At 33.5% G+C, this 19935-nt stretch overlaps 1 protein-coding gene and 1 long non-coding RNA gene across 7 annotated transcripts in view; one reads left to right on the top strand and one right to left on the bottom strand.

Moving 5' to 3' along the window:
- FSTL5 (follistatin like 5) overlaps positions 1–19935 on the bottom strand; it is a 353800-nt gene that overhangs the window by 135444 nt on the left and 198421 nt on the right. For all 4 annotated transcript variants that reach the window (XM_039329531.1, XM_039329533.1, XM_039329532.1 and 1 more), the window contains exon 5: positions 16604–16724. In XM_039329531.1, coding sequence (XP_039185465.1) covers positions 16604–16724 — 121 coding nt within the window. The remainder of the gene's footprint in view (positions 1–16603; positions 16725–19935) is intronic.
- On the top strand, positions 655–8031 carry LOC120301846. Of its 3 annotated transcripts, none has more exons than XR_005555045.1 (4): positions 660–724; positions 4383–4425; positions 6803–7055; positions 7480–8031. It is a non-coding gene; the product is annotated as an uncharacterized LOC120301846 (long non-coding RNA). The 3 variants fall into 3 exon arrangements; XR_005555046.1 differs by having other exon boundaries at positions 662–724; positions 6937–7055; XR_005555047.1 differs by lacking the exon at positions 4383–4425 and having other exon boundaries at positions 655–724.

Below are 19935 nucleotides of genomic sequence, written 5' to 3'. Positions count from 1 at the left end.
TTTAAGTAGTTCAGATAAAGTAGAAATAGTCTTATTGTATATAATATTAATGTTTTAATTTTGAGAGAGGAACTGCTCGGGCATTTCCCCTGGACCGCATCAAGAGGGAGGAGAAGAAGGTGAGAAGTATGTAGGAAGGTTGAGGTGAAGGAGGAGAGGGGGTGAGTGAAGAAAAAGAGGGAAAGAAGCAAGTTGGTTTGAGGTGGGATGCGGTTTGGGGGGAAGTGGGCGGGCAAGACCGAATGTGGTGTGTATTAATTTGTTTTATTTTTTTATCTGAAGTATTTGTAAGATTGTTATGTATTGTAAAGTTGAAAATCAATTTTTTTACAAAAATAAATAAATAAAAATAAATAGAAAATGTGCTTCAGTATGGTCTTCTCAAAATCCAATGTTTCAGTCTTCTGACATTAAGGCAAGCTAACTTATTGTTCCTTGTCAGTTGGTTTCCAGTTTACCCCCCCCCCAAAGTCCTGTAACATTATTCATACAAATAATTGAAAATATGTCAGTGTGTAAGAATTTATGAACCAGAATAGCCATAGCAACAAACCAGCCAATGAGAACTGTTTTTGTTTAAGACACAGTATTGGCTGAGTGAGGTATGTGATCCAACCTAGATCTGGGCGTGTCTTAGTCTTTTCTATGTAGTCCCCTGTGTCTTGATCTCCAAGTTAAGAGTTGTTGCTGTTCTCTACCATGTTGCCAAGAACTGAATGAAACTGTATGTATTATGTTTATATATATTTTATAGATAAAGTTTTTTCTAAACTATGCCTCCTGCTCATTTTGAATGTGTGCTTATTTTGGGGGCTTATTTTTGCGTTGGAAAGTTGTAAAACTCTAACAAAATAGTATTTTGAAGACACATGAGACATCTTGCTGCATATATAACAACTTTTAAATATACTAAATATACTAAGAAAAAATATAATTAAGTAATACAATGCTGAATGCTTTTTAAACCATATTATGGAAGAGGAGTATATAAATGGGTGCCACCTTGTGCATAGTCTATCCAACTGTTAGGAAATAATCTGGAGCTATACCAAATTTCCCTTCCGTTACTGTATATTTGCTGACATGATTGGATCCAAATTGATATGGAAAGATTACTCACTGTCTTCCAAATACAAATCATAAATTGTCTGTCAAAAATATTATCAATTCTTTACACAACAGTTTTCCATTTGTTTTCTCAAGAGCTGCTAATAAAGCTAACTAGGATCTATAACAATATTTTCATTAGTCGTTTTCCCTTTTCACTGAAAGCTTTTTTTTCAAAAGCTTTACTTTTGCATAAATTTACCACTACAACTCTAACTTTACCTATATTCAAATTATTCAATTTGATCTGAAACCAATTTGAAAAATATTCTGAGGTTATAATAACAAATATATTATTCAACTGTATTCACTGTAATGCCATTGTAAACAGGAAATACCTCTCCCCTCCTTAGTTGAGGTGCTATACATAATTTTAATTTTAACCCATGCTCTTTTATATCCAAATATAGTTATTCAGTATTCTGCTATTTCTGGACTATTTAAAGCGATCTAGGAGGAGAGGTTGAAATAAGAATTAGGAAAAAAAATGGTAAAAAAGACAGTTTCATTGCACACCACAGAATTAAAAAAAACATACTGAAAAGAATAACAGTAATTAAAAATTACTGTTTCCTGCACTATTGTGAAATTCATGATAAAATGCAACTCAAAAATACTAAAGAGTGTTGTGGACACTAACTTAGTTGATAGGTTTTTCTTTTTCTGAAAATATACAACAGATTAGTTTCATTTGGAATAAACTCAAGATATATCAAGAGCACTTGATATAAAAAACTACATAGAAACATTTATTTGGAAAATAGACCAAAAGTATGCCTTGAGATCACTTTGACAATGAGTGGGGTATTAATAGAAGGTGATATTATTCATATCTGTTTTCCAGATATGGTTGCTTGCCTCTTCTGGTAATTGGGCAACCACACAGTAGAGATAAGCCCTACTTAGCTGGGTCAACAACTTTTTTCTTCTTCTTCCTTCTTTTTCCACACTTCTCTTTTTCCCTTCATCTTCCCTTTGTTTCCTACTGCTTGCTTTTGTATTTTTGTATAGTATAAGCTAATAATATGAATATGTAAAAAAAACGGGGTGCATGGACAAAAGTGTTTCTCCTTACTCTTTAATCTTTTAATAAACCATTCATAGTTATTGGACTGAGTGTATGTAAAGCCATAAGCAAACAAACAAATATACAAACAAACAAACAAGGGCAATGGTAGATGTGCTTTTAATGCACAACATCACCCATTGCTATTTCATTTTCAAGGCAAGCATAGGCCAGAGATGCTCTGTGGTTGGTGTTTCAGGGCAGGTTAAACAAACAAACAAACAAAAACTATATGTTAATCACCAAAGAGAGAGGAACAACTGCCTCACAACAATCAATACTGAACCCCTGACTTATCAGGAAAATATAGCAATAGAGTCTTAACAGGGGCATGTTAAGGCTGCAGTTTACAGCCAAATGATTTATGATAAAGCTGCATTGCTTTCAGCATCATGTTACTAGAATGAATACTAAAGTCTTGGGTCTGTCACAAATGTAGAATGCTATATTTTTGTGGAAAAATAAAGCCTTAAAAAATATAAGGACTTTTACGAAAATTCCGAGGGTGAAAGAGAAATTTTTATTTTTGCGCAAAAGGTTCAGAAGTGATTTAACAATCAACAAATTTCTGAACAAGGGGGGGTGTCTAAACTAAAGCTTTATAGGTTTCTTTTTCTCAGGAACAAAGGAAGCGTATATGGAATCTACTTTGTGTAACATTCAGATAGTTTCTCACACGTTAGGTCCATTTCTCATGGGAATACAATGAAGGCAGTTTTTACTTTTATACAATGTTTCTAAATATGCATTTGGTCATTCAGGTACTGTTAATACAGCTTTTGACTAACACGGTTTTCTTTGAGAGATTATGCAGACACATGATTTTTGCTTTTAGTGATTTTTCATTATTATTATTATTATTTTACTTTATTCTTCTTTATTCTATGTTATTCTATTTCTTTCCCACTTTAATATAACGCTAGATAGAAATAAATGTGTATATAATCTCAAAAACTTTCATTTAATTTCATTTCATTCAATTTAAATTGTGGATGTGAATCTAAGGTACAACTCCAGTTGATAAACAAACAGGATTTAGGAAGCACTGATCTACAAATGACCAGTATATTATGTTTTAATAGAGAAATATACACATAGGCAACACTATGTGCCTCAATTTACTTAAATTGTTGTTTGCCACCCAGAATTGCTTTTGAGGAAATAGGTGGCTAATCAATAAAACAAACAAACAAACAAATGGTCTTTAATTCTAATTCTATTCCAAGTGATAAACTCTGGCCCAAGTTTGTCTTTATATTTATCGATTAGCTTTTGCTAATTACAATGCTGTATGAAAATACAAATTCAGGTTAGAAGTGATAGAGCTGGCTTCTTTATTGCCGTCATTTTAATCTGTGAAGGAGTATATTGTAATTCACCTGTTGCTTAATAGGTACTTTAGCTCAATAGGTAAGTTGCAGTACAGTAATGTGCCTGTGATACAACAGTTCTACCATTAATACATGTGGGCCACAGGAGAAATCTCTGGTGTTTAGTAGAATTCTCTAAGGAGAAATGGCTTCAATCAATCACTCCAAGACCAATCAATTACTCCAAGGCTTTCTTGGCAAAACCTAGTGGCTGCACACTTCAGTGGTAAATTGGAAATAATATTTAAGATTTAATAACTTGATGTAATTTTTCAAGCCTCCAGAGCTTGGCAGGAACAAATTAGAGCCAAAGCTAATAATAGCACCATTGCAATTCTAAGAGTTTTTTTTTTCCCATAACAAGTGAGATAGATGCAGAACAACAAACATTTTGAAGCTAAAATTATATTCTAAATGATTATGGTGCACATATATGTACCTACATTGATTCAAATGCCTTAGACCAGCGGTTCTCAACCTATGGGTTGTGACCCCATTTGGGGTCGATCGACCATTTTTCAGGGGTCACCAAAGGCGGCGATCCGCCATTTTCTCCCCTCCGGGGGCGGTGCCGCGCATGCGCGCCATGCATGGGGGCGGTGCCACGCCTCCGGGGGCTGCGCCATGCATGCGCATAACGTTTGTGTGACGGGGGGCGCCGTCACACAAACGTTGAGAACCGCTGCCTTAGACTTAGTTTGAATTAGATTTTTATGATCACTTTTCTCTGTCCCATACTGCATTTCAAAGACTTTAATGTGCATGGAAGCTGACATGATTCCAGCAAAGGCAAATAATTTTTAATTTTTATTTTATCGTATTATATTCCTGTTTTCCAGTGATTCGCCAGCCCTATTAATTTTATTGGTGGCATCCAACAAGGTAGGAAAAAAAAATCTCAGCTGACTTGCAGTATTTAACTCTATCTACTATCTGCTGCCTCTAAATTAACTCTAAGATGACATAGAAAGAACAAAAGTGTCTCATCTGATCATGCTTTGTTGGTCAATGGCATTTTTATAGTTGTTAGTTGCGAAGTTGTGTCCAACCCATCGTGACCCCATTGTGACCCCATGGACAACATTCCTCCAAGCATTCCTGTCCTCTACCATCTTCTAGAGTCCATTTAAGCTCATGCCTACTTTTTTTATAGTATAGTGCTATAATCACAAAATAATAGAATTGGGACCAATTCTAATGTGTGTGTGTGTGTGTGTGTGTGTGTGTGTGTGTGTGTATGTAAAGGGGAGAATATGGAAAGATGCTCCATGAACCTTAACCTATAGGCACCTTTGGTAACAACTAACTCTATAACATGGAGATTCACTTTTAAATGTTGCTCAGAATGTGTATGTTTAAAAATTGCTTTTATTTTCTTGCTAGCCTTCATAGTTTTAAAAGTAGATTAAGCAAACTCAGGAATAAAGGAATTAGAAATCCATGGAGAACTTTTTGTCTAACCTGAAAATAATAAGAGTAATGTAGCTTGAACCATTCTTAGTGTCCATAATGAATGTTTTAAAAGAATGCACTGCACTCCCATCACATTCTTATTCCATTTTAAAATTTAGAAAAAAGTTTGCTGATATTGTTTAATAATGTTTAACCTCAGGGAATATGCAAAATGGTATAGGGGGAACCATGTTGTCACTATGTAAAGTCAATTTAAAATCTGAAGAAGTAGATAAAGTAATCTGAGTTTTCTGTCTTTTAAACTTGATCCGTGCTCTACTTGGCTTATTAGAAGGCCGTTGAGGATTGAGAAGTGATTGTTTCTTTGAAAGAGGGATCATGCCTTCTATTAAGGGGACAGATCTAAGTGATGATATGTCCCCTCCTGAACTCTTCCTCTCTGGATGGATATTAGGCAAATACCTGTCACCCAATTTCCAATCTTCCCAACAAAAGGGAAGATCTTGGAAAAGGTCATGGAATATATGAAGGGAAAGATATGAGGAAAGATATGCTGCAGACTCTGTCTGTCAAAGAATTTAGACTGGTGGATTTTAGGAACAGAGTTTCTCTGCTGCTGCACCTGATTTGTGAAACATCCTTCCCCCAAAGCTGAAGAATGCCCCCTTGGCATTCTGCAAAGTGTCAAAACTTGTCTCTATGGCCTTGCATGAGGAGCATAGAGAACTATGCAACTGTGGGGCTGGCTAGTCCCTTTAGAGCCCCTCTGCCTATAGTAATCCAACATTAAATGGCCATTTTAGGATTTTTTCCTCCCTTTTGATGTTTAACAATAGCAGTAGCAATAGCACTTAGACTTATACACTGTTTCATAGTGCTTTACAGCCCTCTCTAAGTGGTTTATAGAATCAGCCTACTGCTCCCAACAATCTGGGTCCTCATTTTATTGACCTCAAAAGGATGGAAAGCTGAGTCAACCATGAGCTGATCAAAATGAGCTGGCAGTTGGCAGAATTAGTCTGCAATACTGCATTCTAATCACTGCAGCACCATGGCTCTTTTAATTGTAATTATTCTATAATTTTAAAATTTTAACCCTAATTTTTAGATTTAATTTTTAAAAATGTTAATGCTAATTTTTCTACATTGTATACCACCTAAAGCACCTCTTAAATAAATGAATAAATGAAGAATGAATGAATGAATGAATGAATGAATGAATGAATGAATGAATGAATGTTATTGTAAGGGGCAAAGGGAATGGCCCTTAGGGACAGTAGGAAGAATCACTACCAAGACAAAAGTCAGATAAAAGTTCAGGCAAGAATATAATGTGAGTAAATGTCTCAGACAAGCACCATCTTTTCCATTGGAATCTATTTTGTCCTGTAGGATCTATTTTTAGAAAGGGATGATGTAGGATGTTCCACACCGTGTTATTAATAATAATTAATATTATCCAGAGCCAGATAGCAATTTCTTTACATTAGTTTACTTTAAATGCATCCTTATTGGCCCTCTTACTCTGTCTTGTAGGGTTTGGCTACATGTGTTCTTTTGCTACATATTTGTACAAAAATGTGCAGGTCATTTTTAACTTTTTAGATCTCAGCATTATGTGAATATGTTTTTTATTGTTAACAGTAGTTGCCTATTGTTAATAGCTTATTTAATGTATTGTGTTTAATGTGTTGGATTTATGTGAACCATTTAAAACTAATTAAATGAGTTTATGAAGGAAAGAGAAAGAAAGAAAAGAAACGGGGTGGGAAGGAAGGAGAAATAATATTGGCTTGTATTTTTAATAAATTATAAAATATACTACTTGATTTTTCTATTAAATCAGAGACATTTTGGTTGCCTTTGAACAACTTCTTCTGGACCTAAACTAAAAGCATAGAAGGCTACAAATTGAATAGACAATGGGCAGCTAATTTTTCCTTCCAATTTTTTCCTGACAAACATCCACACTTCCATCAGGATGAATGGAAGGAGCAAAACTTGTGTTGGCATGAATATGTAGCTATTGCTCTGTACCTTTGGAGCTCTACTTGAAGTTCTTGGATCATACATAAAAGTGTACTTGAGTTAATGCAAAGGTAAGTACAACTTATCACCAATATCCAAAATTCAAGGAGATTAGAGAGCAGGGTTAAATCTGATTTCCTACACTAAAATAGAAAAAGAAAAGAAAACATCACACAATTCAATTCCCTACAATATAATTAAAATGTTTTTACTATTAATTTGGACAATAAATTTAACTAAGTTCATACAGAATTATATGGTTTGATTTTGCTCTCTAGTAATACAAAGCCAATGAAACATTAGCTTTGATTATTAAAGACAAATTTCAGATGTCTTTAAATATTATTTCTTTCACTATCTATAATGGAACCAGACATTCTCAAAACACATTTTGGCAGCCTTTGGATTGACAAAACAAACAGAAAAAATCCTTTGATTTTTTTTTTTTAAATGAAAGATGAAACTAATTAGAATGCTTACTTCTGCTCCTTCCAGATCAATTTTTGTCTGCATGCAGTATGATAATAGAATCACGAGCCATAAACAGATCTAGACAATCAAGCTTCAAGAGTTCATATTTCATCTGACAAACAGAACAGCTACTATCAAATAAGTCTATATACCAATTGAATCTGTGCTTTAAAGCTTCAGCTTTGCAATTATTTATAATAGGGAAAAGGGAAGTTTCCTTGATTCAAATTTCCCTAAGTGTAATTGTCTGTATTTTCTGCCTGTAGGTATAAGTAGAGGAAATAAGAAGAGGGAAGTTGAATATCTCACCCTTTGTAACCTACTATGGAAAGTACAAAAAACAAATGTGCTAGTCATTTATGTATTGAGTTGTCATTTACCCAGAATCACAAAGACTAAAAGCCCGAAATTTCTTACAAAATACAGAGACTGGTTTACTTCTAATATATAGCTTGTTTAGGCTTTCATACCAGTGTAAACTGGCTGAATAAAAACTGCTGCATGAAGAAAGTTGTCTACTGTTTTGTAATCTTGTAAATATGTGTACTGGTGCAACTATTTAATATTTTCATCTTCTGGATATACAGAGAAGTTTTATTGTGATTAAGAAATAATAAAATAAATGTGGATATTGAGGAATAGAACCTATCTGAATGTTCTGTGCAAGTATTGAAGAAATATGTTTAACAATAACATACTATAAGACAAAAAAAATATATAAATATTAATTTATAGGTTACCAAAAACATTATAGTTCAAAGTCACATAATTTCTCCCAAAGACATGAAAGGACAGTCCAAGAATAAGTAAAAAACAACAACCCCAAAATATACCACTAAGAATGAATAATAAAGTAACAATGAATTAAAAATATTTCTTTTCATAGAGAAGATGATTCATTAATAATACAGCAGTAAAACTTGGTAGACTTTTTAGTCTTTAAGAATTAAGTCTAACAAATAAATTTATTTAAAATATTCCACATAAAAATTCCACATAAAATAAAGGAACTTCTCCATTCTTGAAATAGAGATTTTTCAATTCTAGAAGGAGACAAGCTTAAAGAAAAAGGGAAAGTCAGAACTATTCCTAACAAAATCATAGAAGACCATGTTTCTGTTTATTGATCATTTGATTTCTGTAGAGAAAATAAGATTTAAGAAGATTGGAGGTTGCCCAGCATTTATATTAGTAATATACAGTATCTTATGCAGCTGAGCCAAACATCATAAACTCAAGCAACAGTATAGGATGGAAGTATGTATGATATGCAGCTTTCCAAAGTTATAAAGCAGTTGTTAGGATTCTGACACTATTGAAAGTTCTTATTAATTTTAATCTCTATGTTGTTTTTTACAAACTTTATAAAGAACACAACCATGTATCTATGCATTTAAATGTCAGTTCAAAAAATAAATAGGAATAATTGGTTTTAAAGGGTAATAATCTCCTGGAAAAAGTAGTTTATATTTTCATGTATTTATTCAAGTGGAAAGGTGAATTTATGCAAAATTCAGTTCCATTATGTTTGTTGTGCTCACACATCACTAGTTCAGGAAAAATTGTTTCACTTAAATGTCATCAGTTTACCCTAGTTTTTCATAGTCGTTCTGACTTAAGCAATAAGTTGCATAATGACTTCATGGATAAGTTAACATTTATGATTATAAAAAATATATTAAAAAACAATATAAAAACCAAATATTAACTTCAGCATTACAAATTCAACCTAGAAAATTTCCCCCCCAAAACAGTCAATAATGAAATGGGAAATTTAAAAGAACACTTGTCACATCCTAATACATATGGTTTTAAACAGAGAAATAATTAATATATTAATTATATTAACTTGGTGGAGGGCTGTTTTCATACACATACACACACACATGTCTGTATGAATATATGTGCGTACATATATGTATATTTGTTTTCTGAGGTTTTCGCGGGTGTTTGTATGTAGGTCTTTGGTTGTTCGGGTTTTCTCCCGCGTAAAATTGGAAGTGTCATGGCGACGTTTCGACGAAGTCCCATTCGTCATCTTCAGGCTGGTGTTTTCAGCTTCGTGCTTCGAGCAGCATTGCTGCTCGAAGCACGAAGCTGAAAACACCAGCCTGAAGATGACGAATGGGACTTCGTCGAAACGTCGCCATAACACTTCCAATTTTACGCGGGAGAAAACCCGAACAACCAAAGACCTACATATATGTATATGTATGTATATCTTAAATTTAATTACAAGACAAAATCGCCAGGCTTATACTAGATAATTTATCATACAAAGCTGATTCTTTCCATATACTTCTAGCCATGCTGAAGACATTCTTTATGAAAAAGGGATGAATTTGGAGGGGCATGGTGACAATAATTTGACAGGAATGAGAAAATTGGAAATAGTGCTAGTCCCTGCAGACCACTAGCAAAAAGAACCCAAGGAATAAATCAACCTGCTGTTCCTTCTTGATATCCTTCCATGCATTACACATATCTGCTATACAGGAGCCATTGATTTATGACCAAAATTGACCCCAAAATTTCCATTCTAAGCAACACAATTGTTAAGTGATTTCCCCCATTTTATGACCTTTTTTGCCAGTTGTTAAGTGAATCACTGCAGTTGTTCAGTTAGTAACATGGTTGTTAAGTGAGTCCAGCTTCTCCATTGTTTTGCTTGTCAGAAAGTTGCAAAAGTTGATCAAAGGACCCTGGAACATTGCAACTATCATAAATGCATGCCAGTAGCCAAGCATCTGGATTTTGATTGCATGACCACATGAATTCTGCAATAGTCATAAGTGTGAAAAATGGTCATATATCACTTTTTTCAGTGCTGTATCTTTGAATCTTTGAAACGAATGGTTGTAAGTCAAAAACTACCTGAAGTGAAAAGCCTTGACATAAGTATTTGTATGTTCAAAAGAATTCTAATCATGCTATGTGCCCAGATGTTTCAAATATATTAATCTGCAATGTTGAGGAAACAGAAATTTAAGCCTGGAGATGACTTCTATGTCCCTGCATGTCAGGGAACATAAATGTCTGTCAATTGGAGATGCTTGCATAACTATTGCATTTATATTTAAACCCTCTAGCTGCTCCATTTTGTTCTTTGAATATGCCTCCCAACTGGAAGTTGGATCAACCAAACAGCATGTAGGACATGGGTCGTCTCACAACACATATGGTAGTTGAGACTTAGGAGGTATGCACATTGGCCCATCTGCAATCATCTGCAACCTACACTTACCTATCAACTCCTTTACAACATAGGTAGGCATCAACAACTGCATGCAGTTGCAGACAAGTCAAGCTTTGGGCATCTGTGTTCTTATCTATCCTTCATCCCCTTTATATGATGCAGAACAAATTGTGTTAACTTTGGACAAACAGGAAAAGAGAATTATCCTGTAATTTATTATGTCTTTTTACTAATTTCTAAATATTATTCAAGCTCCATTTTACAGCATAAATTCTGCCTGTCCAAACAGGTTAGCCAGGAAGATAAGCTGTAGGTTCAGTTATCTGAGATTTAAAAGTTTTTCCACTGCAGCTATCCTCAATAGAATAGTAAGGGCTTCAATTAGCCTCTTCCTTTTTGTATTTTTGAAGCCTGTTAAGACTATTTTCCCAAAGAGCTTCAAGTTCAGGCATTGACACTTAACCGATGGAAGCCACACAATGGTATGGAAGACAGGAGAAAGAACCTTTGCCAGATGAGCAATCAAATAAGAGGCAGCTTCGCCCACAACAGGAACATAGGGATGCCAAACATCTCAGAAGAGATCTTTCCTAGTTTTTCAGGTTGAAAAGGCAATGGAGGAGAAATGTACTTTCAGATTTTCAAAATTCTGTTAATGTAACCTTATAATAAAGTAGAATTGGTTCATCTGGTGGTTTCTTGTAAGGTTGACCTCATTCTTGTAAGTCTGAAAGTACATTTCTCCATTTTTGCCTTTTCAGACCAAAAAACAAGAGAAAGTTCTTTCTGAAACACCTACAAGATTGGTGATAAGAAATTTAGAAAAGGATATTACAATGCTGCTTTTGTTGTGTTTTAACAAGGTGTTTAGGATTTTTGTGGAAATAAGGTGCTGAAATTGCCATAAGTAGATAATGTGGAAGTTATGGCAAATAAATAAATGACTAAATACCAATTAGCTGAATAAACTGGTGTCAAAACTTTGGATGTGAAGTTCAGCACAAAAAAAGTGACTGAGATATTAATATAGCCATTAAAATAGAAAAAAGGTTTTTCTTTTATTAAATGTCACTTATCCCTTGATTATACATCAAAGAAGTAAGTCCTGATGAAGTAAAGGAAAAAAAACCCTAGAAAAGAGGAGGAAGAAGAAGATAAGAAGTAATAGTTCAAAAGAGAATTATACAGGAGGAAAGTGAAGCACATATTGACATTTCCACTCATATCTTATCTCAAAAATCAACAACCATCTTAACTCATTAAATCAAGATTTCCAACAGATATGTTTTGTTTTGCTTTCATTATTATTGTTGATAACTTGGCATTCACACTATAGTACTCAAATATACTTACTATTTTAAAATGGTTTTATTTAGTTTTGGAAATGAACTTTGCAATTTTAGAAATAATCTGAAATTGTATATTGGGGCTATTAAAATCCCTCATAAAACTTTTAAGTAAGTTTTTTTTACAAAGAAAGCATGTGTTCTGTAAAATGTAGATTATATTTTACTTGCATTTGTATTCTAAGCAATATTTAATGAAATTGTTTTTAGTATATAAAATACAGATGATTTGATATTTAATTTTTAATAAAGTACATCCCCTCTCATTTTGATCTAGAGATGAAATGTCTGACTTTGTCATCAAAAGAAATAAGCAGAATATAGCAGAAAGGACTCCCACAAACCAACTAGATGAGAGACTATATATCTCCTTAAGAGAGATTTTTAATCAAGGATGGATAGTTGACTTTATTCTGCATATTTTCAGACAAATCAGTTGTGTAAAACATACATCAAAAATCAGTACTGGGGAACTGACTCTTTGAAAGTTGCCATTTTGTTTGTTGACATTCACAGAAAAAGAGAAACTTCAAGTTTCTTTCTGTTTTGAAATCTTTGTGTCAGATGTTCTGAGAAAACTAGTATTAAAAAACAGAAAAGAATAATTGTAAGCAATCTCTTTTCTGAAAAGCATCTTTTCAGCTTACTAACCCACATATAATTGTGTTCACTGGTCTTCATCTTATTTGTATGCATTCTCATAGCTTAAATTATTGTTGTCTCAAATATGGTACAACTCTATATAGAAATTTGCAATTATGACTAAATATATGAACATTTTACGATTTAAAAATTTCTTACTTCTGGATATGAGAAACTTTTGTTGTGCTTGCCTTGAATCTTTACCCAATATTCAAAATTTAATAGTTGTTTACAATTAGTTTACAATTACTGCAATTGCAAAATATTGTTTTACAGTCACCTGTTATCCTTCAGTTTGAGAAGAAATATTTTTTTATTTTTTAAGAACAAATTTGAAACTCTGATAGATGTAATTTTAGCATTTTATTATTTTTCAGAAGTGGCAGAAGGATGAACATGATTATTCTGTATTTGTTTTTTTTAAAAAAAAATGTTTTGCCTGGCTTTAATTAAATCATAAAGTAAAAGCACCTCAAGAGAATTCCTCCCATAAGCCTTTTTTAAAGGTTATAAAGTATAAGTAACCAATTTTTCCACAAAATAGTAAAGAGTATGCAGCAAACCACATTCACAGAAAAATATTCAAGTATGTACGTGCTCATAAACACACACACAAATACACACAAAGGAAATTTTAAGCACTGCTAGAAGGGCTTCTGAAGGAATTTTAAAATACCCTTCAATAAGACAAAAAGAAAAGGCAAAAAGAAATCTGAACAGGAAAGAAAAAAAGAAAAAATCTTTTCAGAAAATGAACAATAGGTTTAGTATTCATACAGAATTCTCAAAAATTCTGTATGTGTGTGTACACATGGGTGCGTTAAAATGAATATTATGTACCACATTTTAGAACTAAGACCAGATTTTTAAAAAATCACATACAAATAAATAGAAAAGCAAAAATAATTCTTTGTACAAATAATAATGAATGACATTTTTAAAATTACATTTTTATCTGATCTCTATCTGTTTTTCAATAATAGAAAACAATATGAGAGATCAATCATATCAATGGATAACTTAAAAAAAATAATACAATTGGATAGGGATCAGATTTTCTTCAAAAATAAATGCTAAACTCACTTGAAGTCTGAATTTAAGATGAAGGATTGCATTTCAAAATCCTGATAATGATTAAATTGAATTTTCATCCTTTATCCCCAATCAAATGTGCATTTGCATTTTTATAGATGAAGGCTATAGATTGGAGGAAGATCATGGAGTTCTCAAGAGCACCAATGTACATAGTTACCTTTCTTGTTGCCTCTGGAATCCCTAGACTGCTTTTTTTTTTTTTAAAGGAATATGGCATGCTGCAAAGCAAAGTACTGTTCTTCAGCATCACATTTATGTGCAGGAATGCCCTTGGGCTCTCAGTCATGGTATCCTGTTATTTCTGTGGGATAACACTCAGAGAGAGAATCTTGTATGCATAAATTGTGCCTACACAATCTGGTTAATGGGTGTTTTGTGAAATGCCATGTCCTCCAGGTCAATTTTGTGAATAGGCAATTCTTCCATGACAACCATTTTATGCAGGCCCACTACATGTTCTTAAACTTTTAAATGTCACCCAGGCTGAAAAGGTCATCTAAAGATTTAATGTCCTTTTTCTGAAGTCTTATCCACTCATAAAAGGCTGGCAACTAGGTTTTATTTTACTTAAATACATTTTTCTGCCCAAAGCAAAAGAGCAAAATAAGATCCATGACATCAATTTCCAACTGCCTCTGAACATGAATATTTTGAGGTGCATTTTGCAATAATTTCTTGCAAGTGGTAAATTAGCATCCACACAATCATATGAACTATTCTCTATTACCCGAAATGGATAGTTCATCAAAATAATCTCATCATGTAGTCTGAACTATGCAATATTTCATCTCTTAGTAAGAGAAGTGTTTCAGCGGTCGAAAGATACTGACAAAACTAAAGGGAAATGTAAAAATCTAGAGGAAAAAAAAAACGAATAATGCCCTTTTGGGGACGTGGCTTTACTAAAAAGATAGTTTGAAGGCCTATTTTCATACCTATTTTCATACCTATTAGAATAAATCTGTAGGCATTACATGTGGGCTAAGGAGTGATTTTATTTTATTTTAAAAAAAGTCATGTAGGGTAGCAAACCCCAGGATTTATTCTCATACCATAAAGACATAAGTGGTTAAAAAGTGGTAATTGAGGGTACCATGTGTGTGAATAAAATTAAATACTGAAAATGTTATTTTTCTAAAACTGAATATTCCGCTTGCAAATAAATTAGCAAACTCATTTATGGGTAGCTGGTTTCTATGCCTCACATTTTCAGCGCAGTACATAGTTTTTTAAAGTACTTTTAAATCCTATATTTTTGTGTGTATGTGTGTGTATGTGTGGTATATATAGAGAGAAAGAGAGATAGTGTGTGTAAAGTGAAGAAAAGCAGGATTTTCATTCATTGGAGATATTGCATAATTAACTATGATTGGTTTTGTTTAATCCTTCAATTCTGAAGGTTTAGCTAGTCAGAACTGAACAGTAATGAAGTAGTGTAAAAAAATATTGCCTTTTGGTATTATTTTACAGTTTCTTATTTTTTCCTTTATTGCACAGCACATGTTCTCTAGGGGAGATTTAGCATAATACCATATAAAACTCCATTTAAAAGTTGATTTTTTTATCTACAAAAATGCAAAACGCTATTGCTTAGAGATTCTAAATCATGACACTCCCAGTATAATTTTTAATTTTGCTTCCTTATGAATTTTCTATCTATAGTTGATAGATAACTATAGATAGAACAGTTAACTCTAACTTAACTGTTTTCTTAAAAATGTATGCAAATATTAGTGAAACAATTAGTGAAACAATTAATCATGTTAATTTCACATTCCAACCCTGTTTTAAAAGAAGTTAATTGTCTAGGAATTTACAAAATATGTGTAAAGGTGAACTGAACTTTTGAATGTTTTGAATTTAAAAATTTATGTTAGCAGGCTTCATATTCTTCCACAGGCCACTTTTTCCATTTTTCCTATTCTACTGAATCTTCCTAAAGTGATGAACACCAAAAGTAAACAAAGTCTTTCTAAAGTAAAGATTATTTTATAAAAACTGTGTGAACTGTAGCAGTTTCACTGAAGCCTAAACTCAACACCTAGCACTGTTAAGCAAAGCAAAGCAAAGCATAGCAAAGCAAAGGAAAGCAAAGCAAAACACAACCTGAGGCTAGTTTTTTTTTTTCTTTTTAACTCAAGATACAAGCATCATTAGCACTGGCTACATAGCTATATAATAATCATTATTTTCCCCCCAGCAAATTATTGTGGGTCCTATTCTCAATGTAGTAACACTATATTGCATGACACATAGCTGCTGCAGTGTGAATCAGTAAGTTACCTAAATGATGGGAAGAAAAATGAAATGATAAAACCAGAAATTAAAAAAAGAGATACAGTATTTGGCTAGTTGGGAAAGATGAAGGAAATAGCAACTTTTCACATACAAAGCAAAGTTATTAACATCTGTGTCATTTTAAAATATTGATAGTAAATAGAATTTCATTTTTAGAGATAAGGATATTGCTTCAGTTGAGGGAACATTTCTTCAGTAAAAACAGTCATTGAATTGCTATGGATAGCCTATAAAGAAGTAAGGCATTCCAACCAAAATAGACAACAGCATTAGACACAACATTAGAGGAAGAGACTACTTTCAAATTATAGAAAGAAAACACACTTAAAGATTGAATTTGTAATGAGAGACAATTGACTAAAGCTTGATGTCTTTCATTTCTATTCAAAAAAATAGTTGCTGTCCCATTTGGCAGCAGAACAGCTGAACTGTGCAGATAACTACTAAGACTTAAATATAGGAGAGCTTCCATTGCAATAGGATTCAACCTCACTATATGATTCATAACAGTGTGTCTAACATTTCTAAAAGCAGTAGCTTTCTATGGAATAAAATCAGGAATCATACTCACGGAATGCTCTATAGAATTCTTCCAGGCCAAGATGCTTGTCTCTATTATAATCATCATATTTCAACAGATCAAAAAGAGAGCAGTCAGACATATCCTTGCCAAGTTCATCTTGTTTTATTACCTGACAAGAGAATTTGTAACCATGAAATTACACTGGAGCTCAAGGAATTGAATGGTATAATTAAGTATTTCTAATATCATTTAACAGATCATATTAAAGATGCTTTAGGCCAGTGAATTAGAACTATGTAAAAGCAGAGGTTTTCAGTTCTTTTGTAATTATAAAATGTGTCATTCATACATTTTCATTTAATATATATGCTTAGATTTAGAATCCTGTCTCTATACAATGGGTAAAACAATAACATGCCAGAAGTATTCTGGGTGGTTGAATCCCCTCCCCATTTACCCCCAAATTAATCAGTTTTCTCTTTTTTCAAACGTAAAAAGAAACACTATATGTGTATAAGGAAAACTAGTAAGTCAAACTGAAAAGATGCATCACAGATATATCCCTAGACTTTTCATGGCAACATTTTGAAAGTGGTCTGTCATTTTCCCTTCTCCTCCTCTTGCTCCTTCACCCCCTTGCCCTTTCAGTCTAATCTGTAGCTCTGACTCCTGTAAAGATTGACTAGGCTTAACGTAGCTTCCAAACAACAGTGCCACCTACTAAGATGCCTATATTTGTCAGAAAAAATCAGGTCAAAACATAGATTTTATTTGAATTTGTATTCATTTTGATTTTGATTTTCTAGTTTCATCAGAAAATAGGTATAATTTATGTGAATTGTAAAATCAATTGTTTTGATTTTGATTTTCATGAGAAAACCTTTACACATGCAGATCATTATTTTGAAAATGTCCAATGGTTGATTAATTTGTCTTGCCAGTTCATGTCATAAATCTGATTCACTCTTGAATGGAATTTCAGCATGATTCTATCAAATATTCATACAATTCTGCTATTTATAACTTCAAATATTCAAAATAGCTTCAATGCTTCAAGCAGCATTCATTTATCAATCAGATTTGATTGTGCAATGAAATCACAGGGAAAGCTATTAGAAAAAGGTACTTCTAAAAAAGCACACATCTATATAGGGTTGTACAGTGTCTGAATTTGAACAAAAAAGATGTTTTCAATTATATGAATGTGTTTATATAGCTGTTATCAGTAATTTTAAAATATATGCTTCTTTTCCTCAGATTGCAGACTTGTCCTCTATTACAGTAAAAAAGACATCTGTGATTTAAGAAGTTGCCAACAAGGGATATATGTGTTCCTACCTAGCCTTAATAAGAAAAAAAAATACTGGATGTTGTTTATTTCCTATAAAGGGCCAACATTTTCTCCTCCCTTTGTGTAATTATGTTTTTATTGGTAGTTCTAATTTATTGTTTATCTCTTTAATCTTTATAAACCTCTCAGAATTGTTGATGAGTAGACAACCTTGAAAATGTAAATAAATGGATAAAAATGAATGTTTACCCAGAATGCTATTCCTTTTTCAAACAATATATTTTTGACTATAAACTTTCATTCAAAAACAATGGCAGAAAGAGATTTCTAAATTTGTTTGGCAAGATTAAAAAAATTCTGAGAGTTAAGTACAAAGTTTTGTCTGATGCTAAAGAGAGAGGGGGCTTAGTCTTACAAGATTTAAAAGTGTACTTTGAAGCTTGCTACTTAGTTTGGTTAAAAGAATAGGTGGTTCTAAAAAATAAAAGGTTATTGGACTTGGAAGGGCATTTTTAATTGGTCAGCAACATAAAAAGACAAGTAGCCTCTTAGTTACATTACATATAAATAAACAATATTTAAATTTATCCTTTCCCAGGCACCTTTTTTTACATCAAAATTGGTTTTAGAGATGATCAGCAGTCCGAAAGATTGTCAATATCTTTTAGATACAAGCAGCTAGTTATAAGCAGAAAAAGCAGTTACTATATTTACATTAGTGCTGTCTATCAAATATAAAGGCATGTCAGCAAAAATAATCCAATAAATAATGCCAGTAATTTTAGATTAATAATGATATTTCTATTATAGGAATTCAGGTTCATTTATATAAGCATGTAAATCTACCTTCTCAAGAGGCAGATTGTGTTTGTTCAATGATTTGCCATGGAAAAGAGAAGATGCTGATAGTGTTTCTGCAAAATGATGTTTCTGTAGAGTTCAAAAGGACTATTAAGATTTTGCAACTTTGATTCAGAGTGATTGTCTTGTCTATCTAACATGGCGTCATTAAGAGATAGCATGGAACCGCTAACATGGGCAAACCTGTATTCACTGATCACATGAGGCAGAAAGTAACTGAAGACATGGCTGCACCACTTCCTAACTCTACCTTCAGTTTCAAACCTTGCAACAACAAAACTTCAAGATAATTCAACTTGCATTCATGGGAACATAAATATTGCCATATTATTATAAATTCTGATTAGGTGATCCAAAGAAGCTGTCTTTCTTTTCTTCCATTATAATGTGTTGCTAAAGATCACTGTGGGATTTTGGAGAGACTAGAAAATAATTTCCATAAAAATAATGCTGACTCGTCCAGATTCTCTGGCACTTAGAATCCCATCAAAATCATCCAGTACATAAAATAATGCAGGATTGATTACTGAACTGAATTCCTGATCAGTAACTTAAAATACCAAGACTTCCAAGAATCCACCTCAAAGCCTTAAACAGTTCACATTTGGCACTATAATTGTTGCGTCCTTGGCGGGAAAGCAGACACGAGAAGCAGCTGGAGTTCTCAGTTTCTTTTATTCAGCGTTCAGCTTACAGGAAGATGGCTTCAGACTCGCCCAAACGCCTCGCAGCCTCTTATATAGGCAACTCCCGGGTAAATGGGTTACTTTTCCCGCGCCAGCACCCGCGCATGCGCACGGCGCTGGCGACAGCCTGTCTGGTCCCGGGCAGCTTTGCACCTGCCCGGGACTGCCTGCAAACGCCCGAGCCGTTTGCAAAGGCTCGGGACATAACACCCCTTTCCCCCGGGCTAAAACTACTACCAACATACAACATTTATTTTATATGACATTTTGCTCCCCAATGTTCCCACTGTTTACTGGCTTTTGCTTTGCCAGCAATGTTATGTAGTCTTCTAGGTACTTGGGAGATTTCTTTGCTCTCTGTGACCTTCTTAGCTCTGGATTACTGGCATAAGTCCCCTGACTGGAGGGAGGCGTGAGCCTTTTCTCTCTATTGTGCCCTGGTGTCTTCCAAGGACTGTGCCCCAATGCCTGGCCTGCTCGCTTGCCCACCGGGCTCGTCAGGCCAGGGCTTCTGTTGCTTTGTGACCTGGTTGACCTGCCTA

Source organism: Crotalus tigris, unplaced genomic scaffold (assembly GCF_016545835.1).
Source record: "Crotalus tigris isolate CLP2741 ecotype Arizona unplaced genomic scaffold, ASM1654583v1 scf7180000024400.591365, whole genome shotgun sequence".
NCBI lineage: Eukaryota > Metazoa > Chordata > Lepidosauria > Squamata > Viperidae > Crotalus > Crotalus tigris.
The sequence above is the reverse complement of the archived record's forward strand: the minus strand, read 5'-3'. Positions and strand labels throughout refer to the sequence as shown.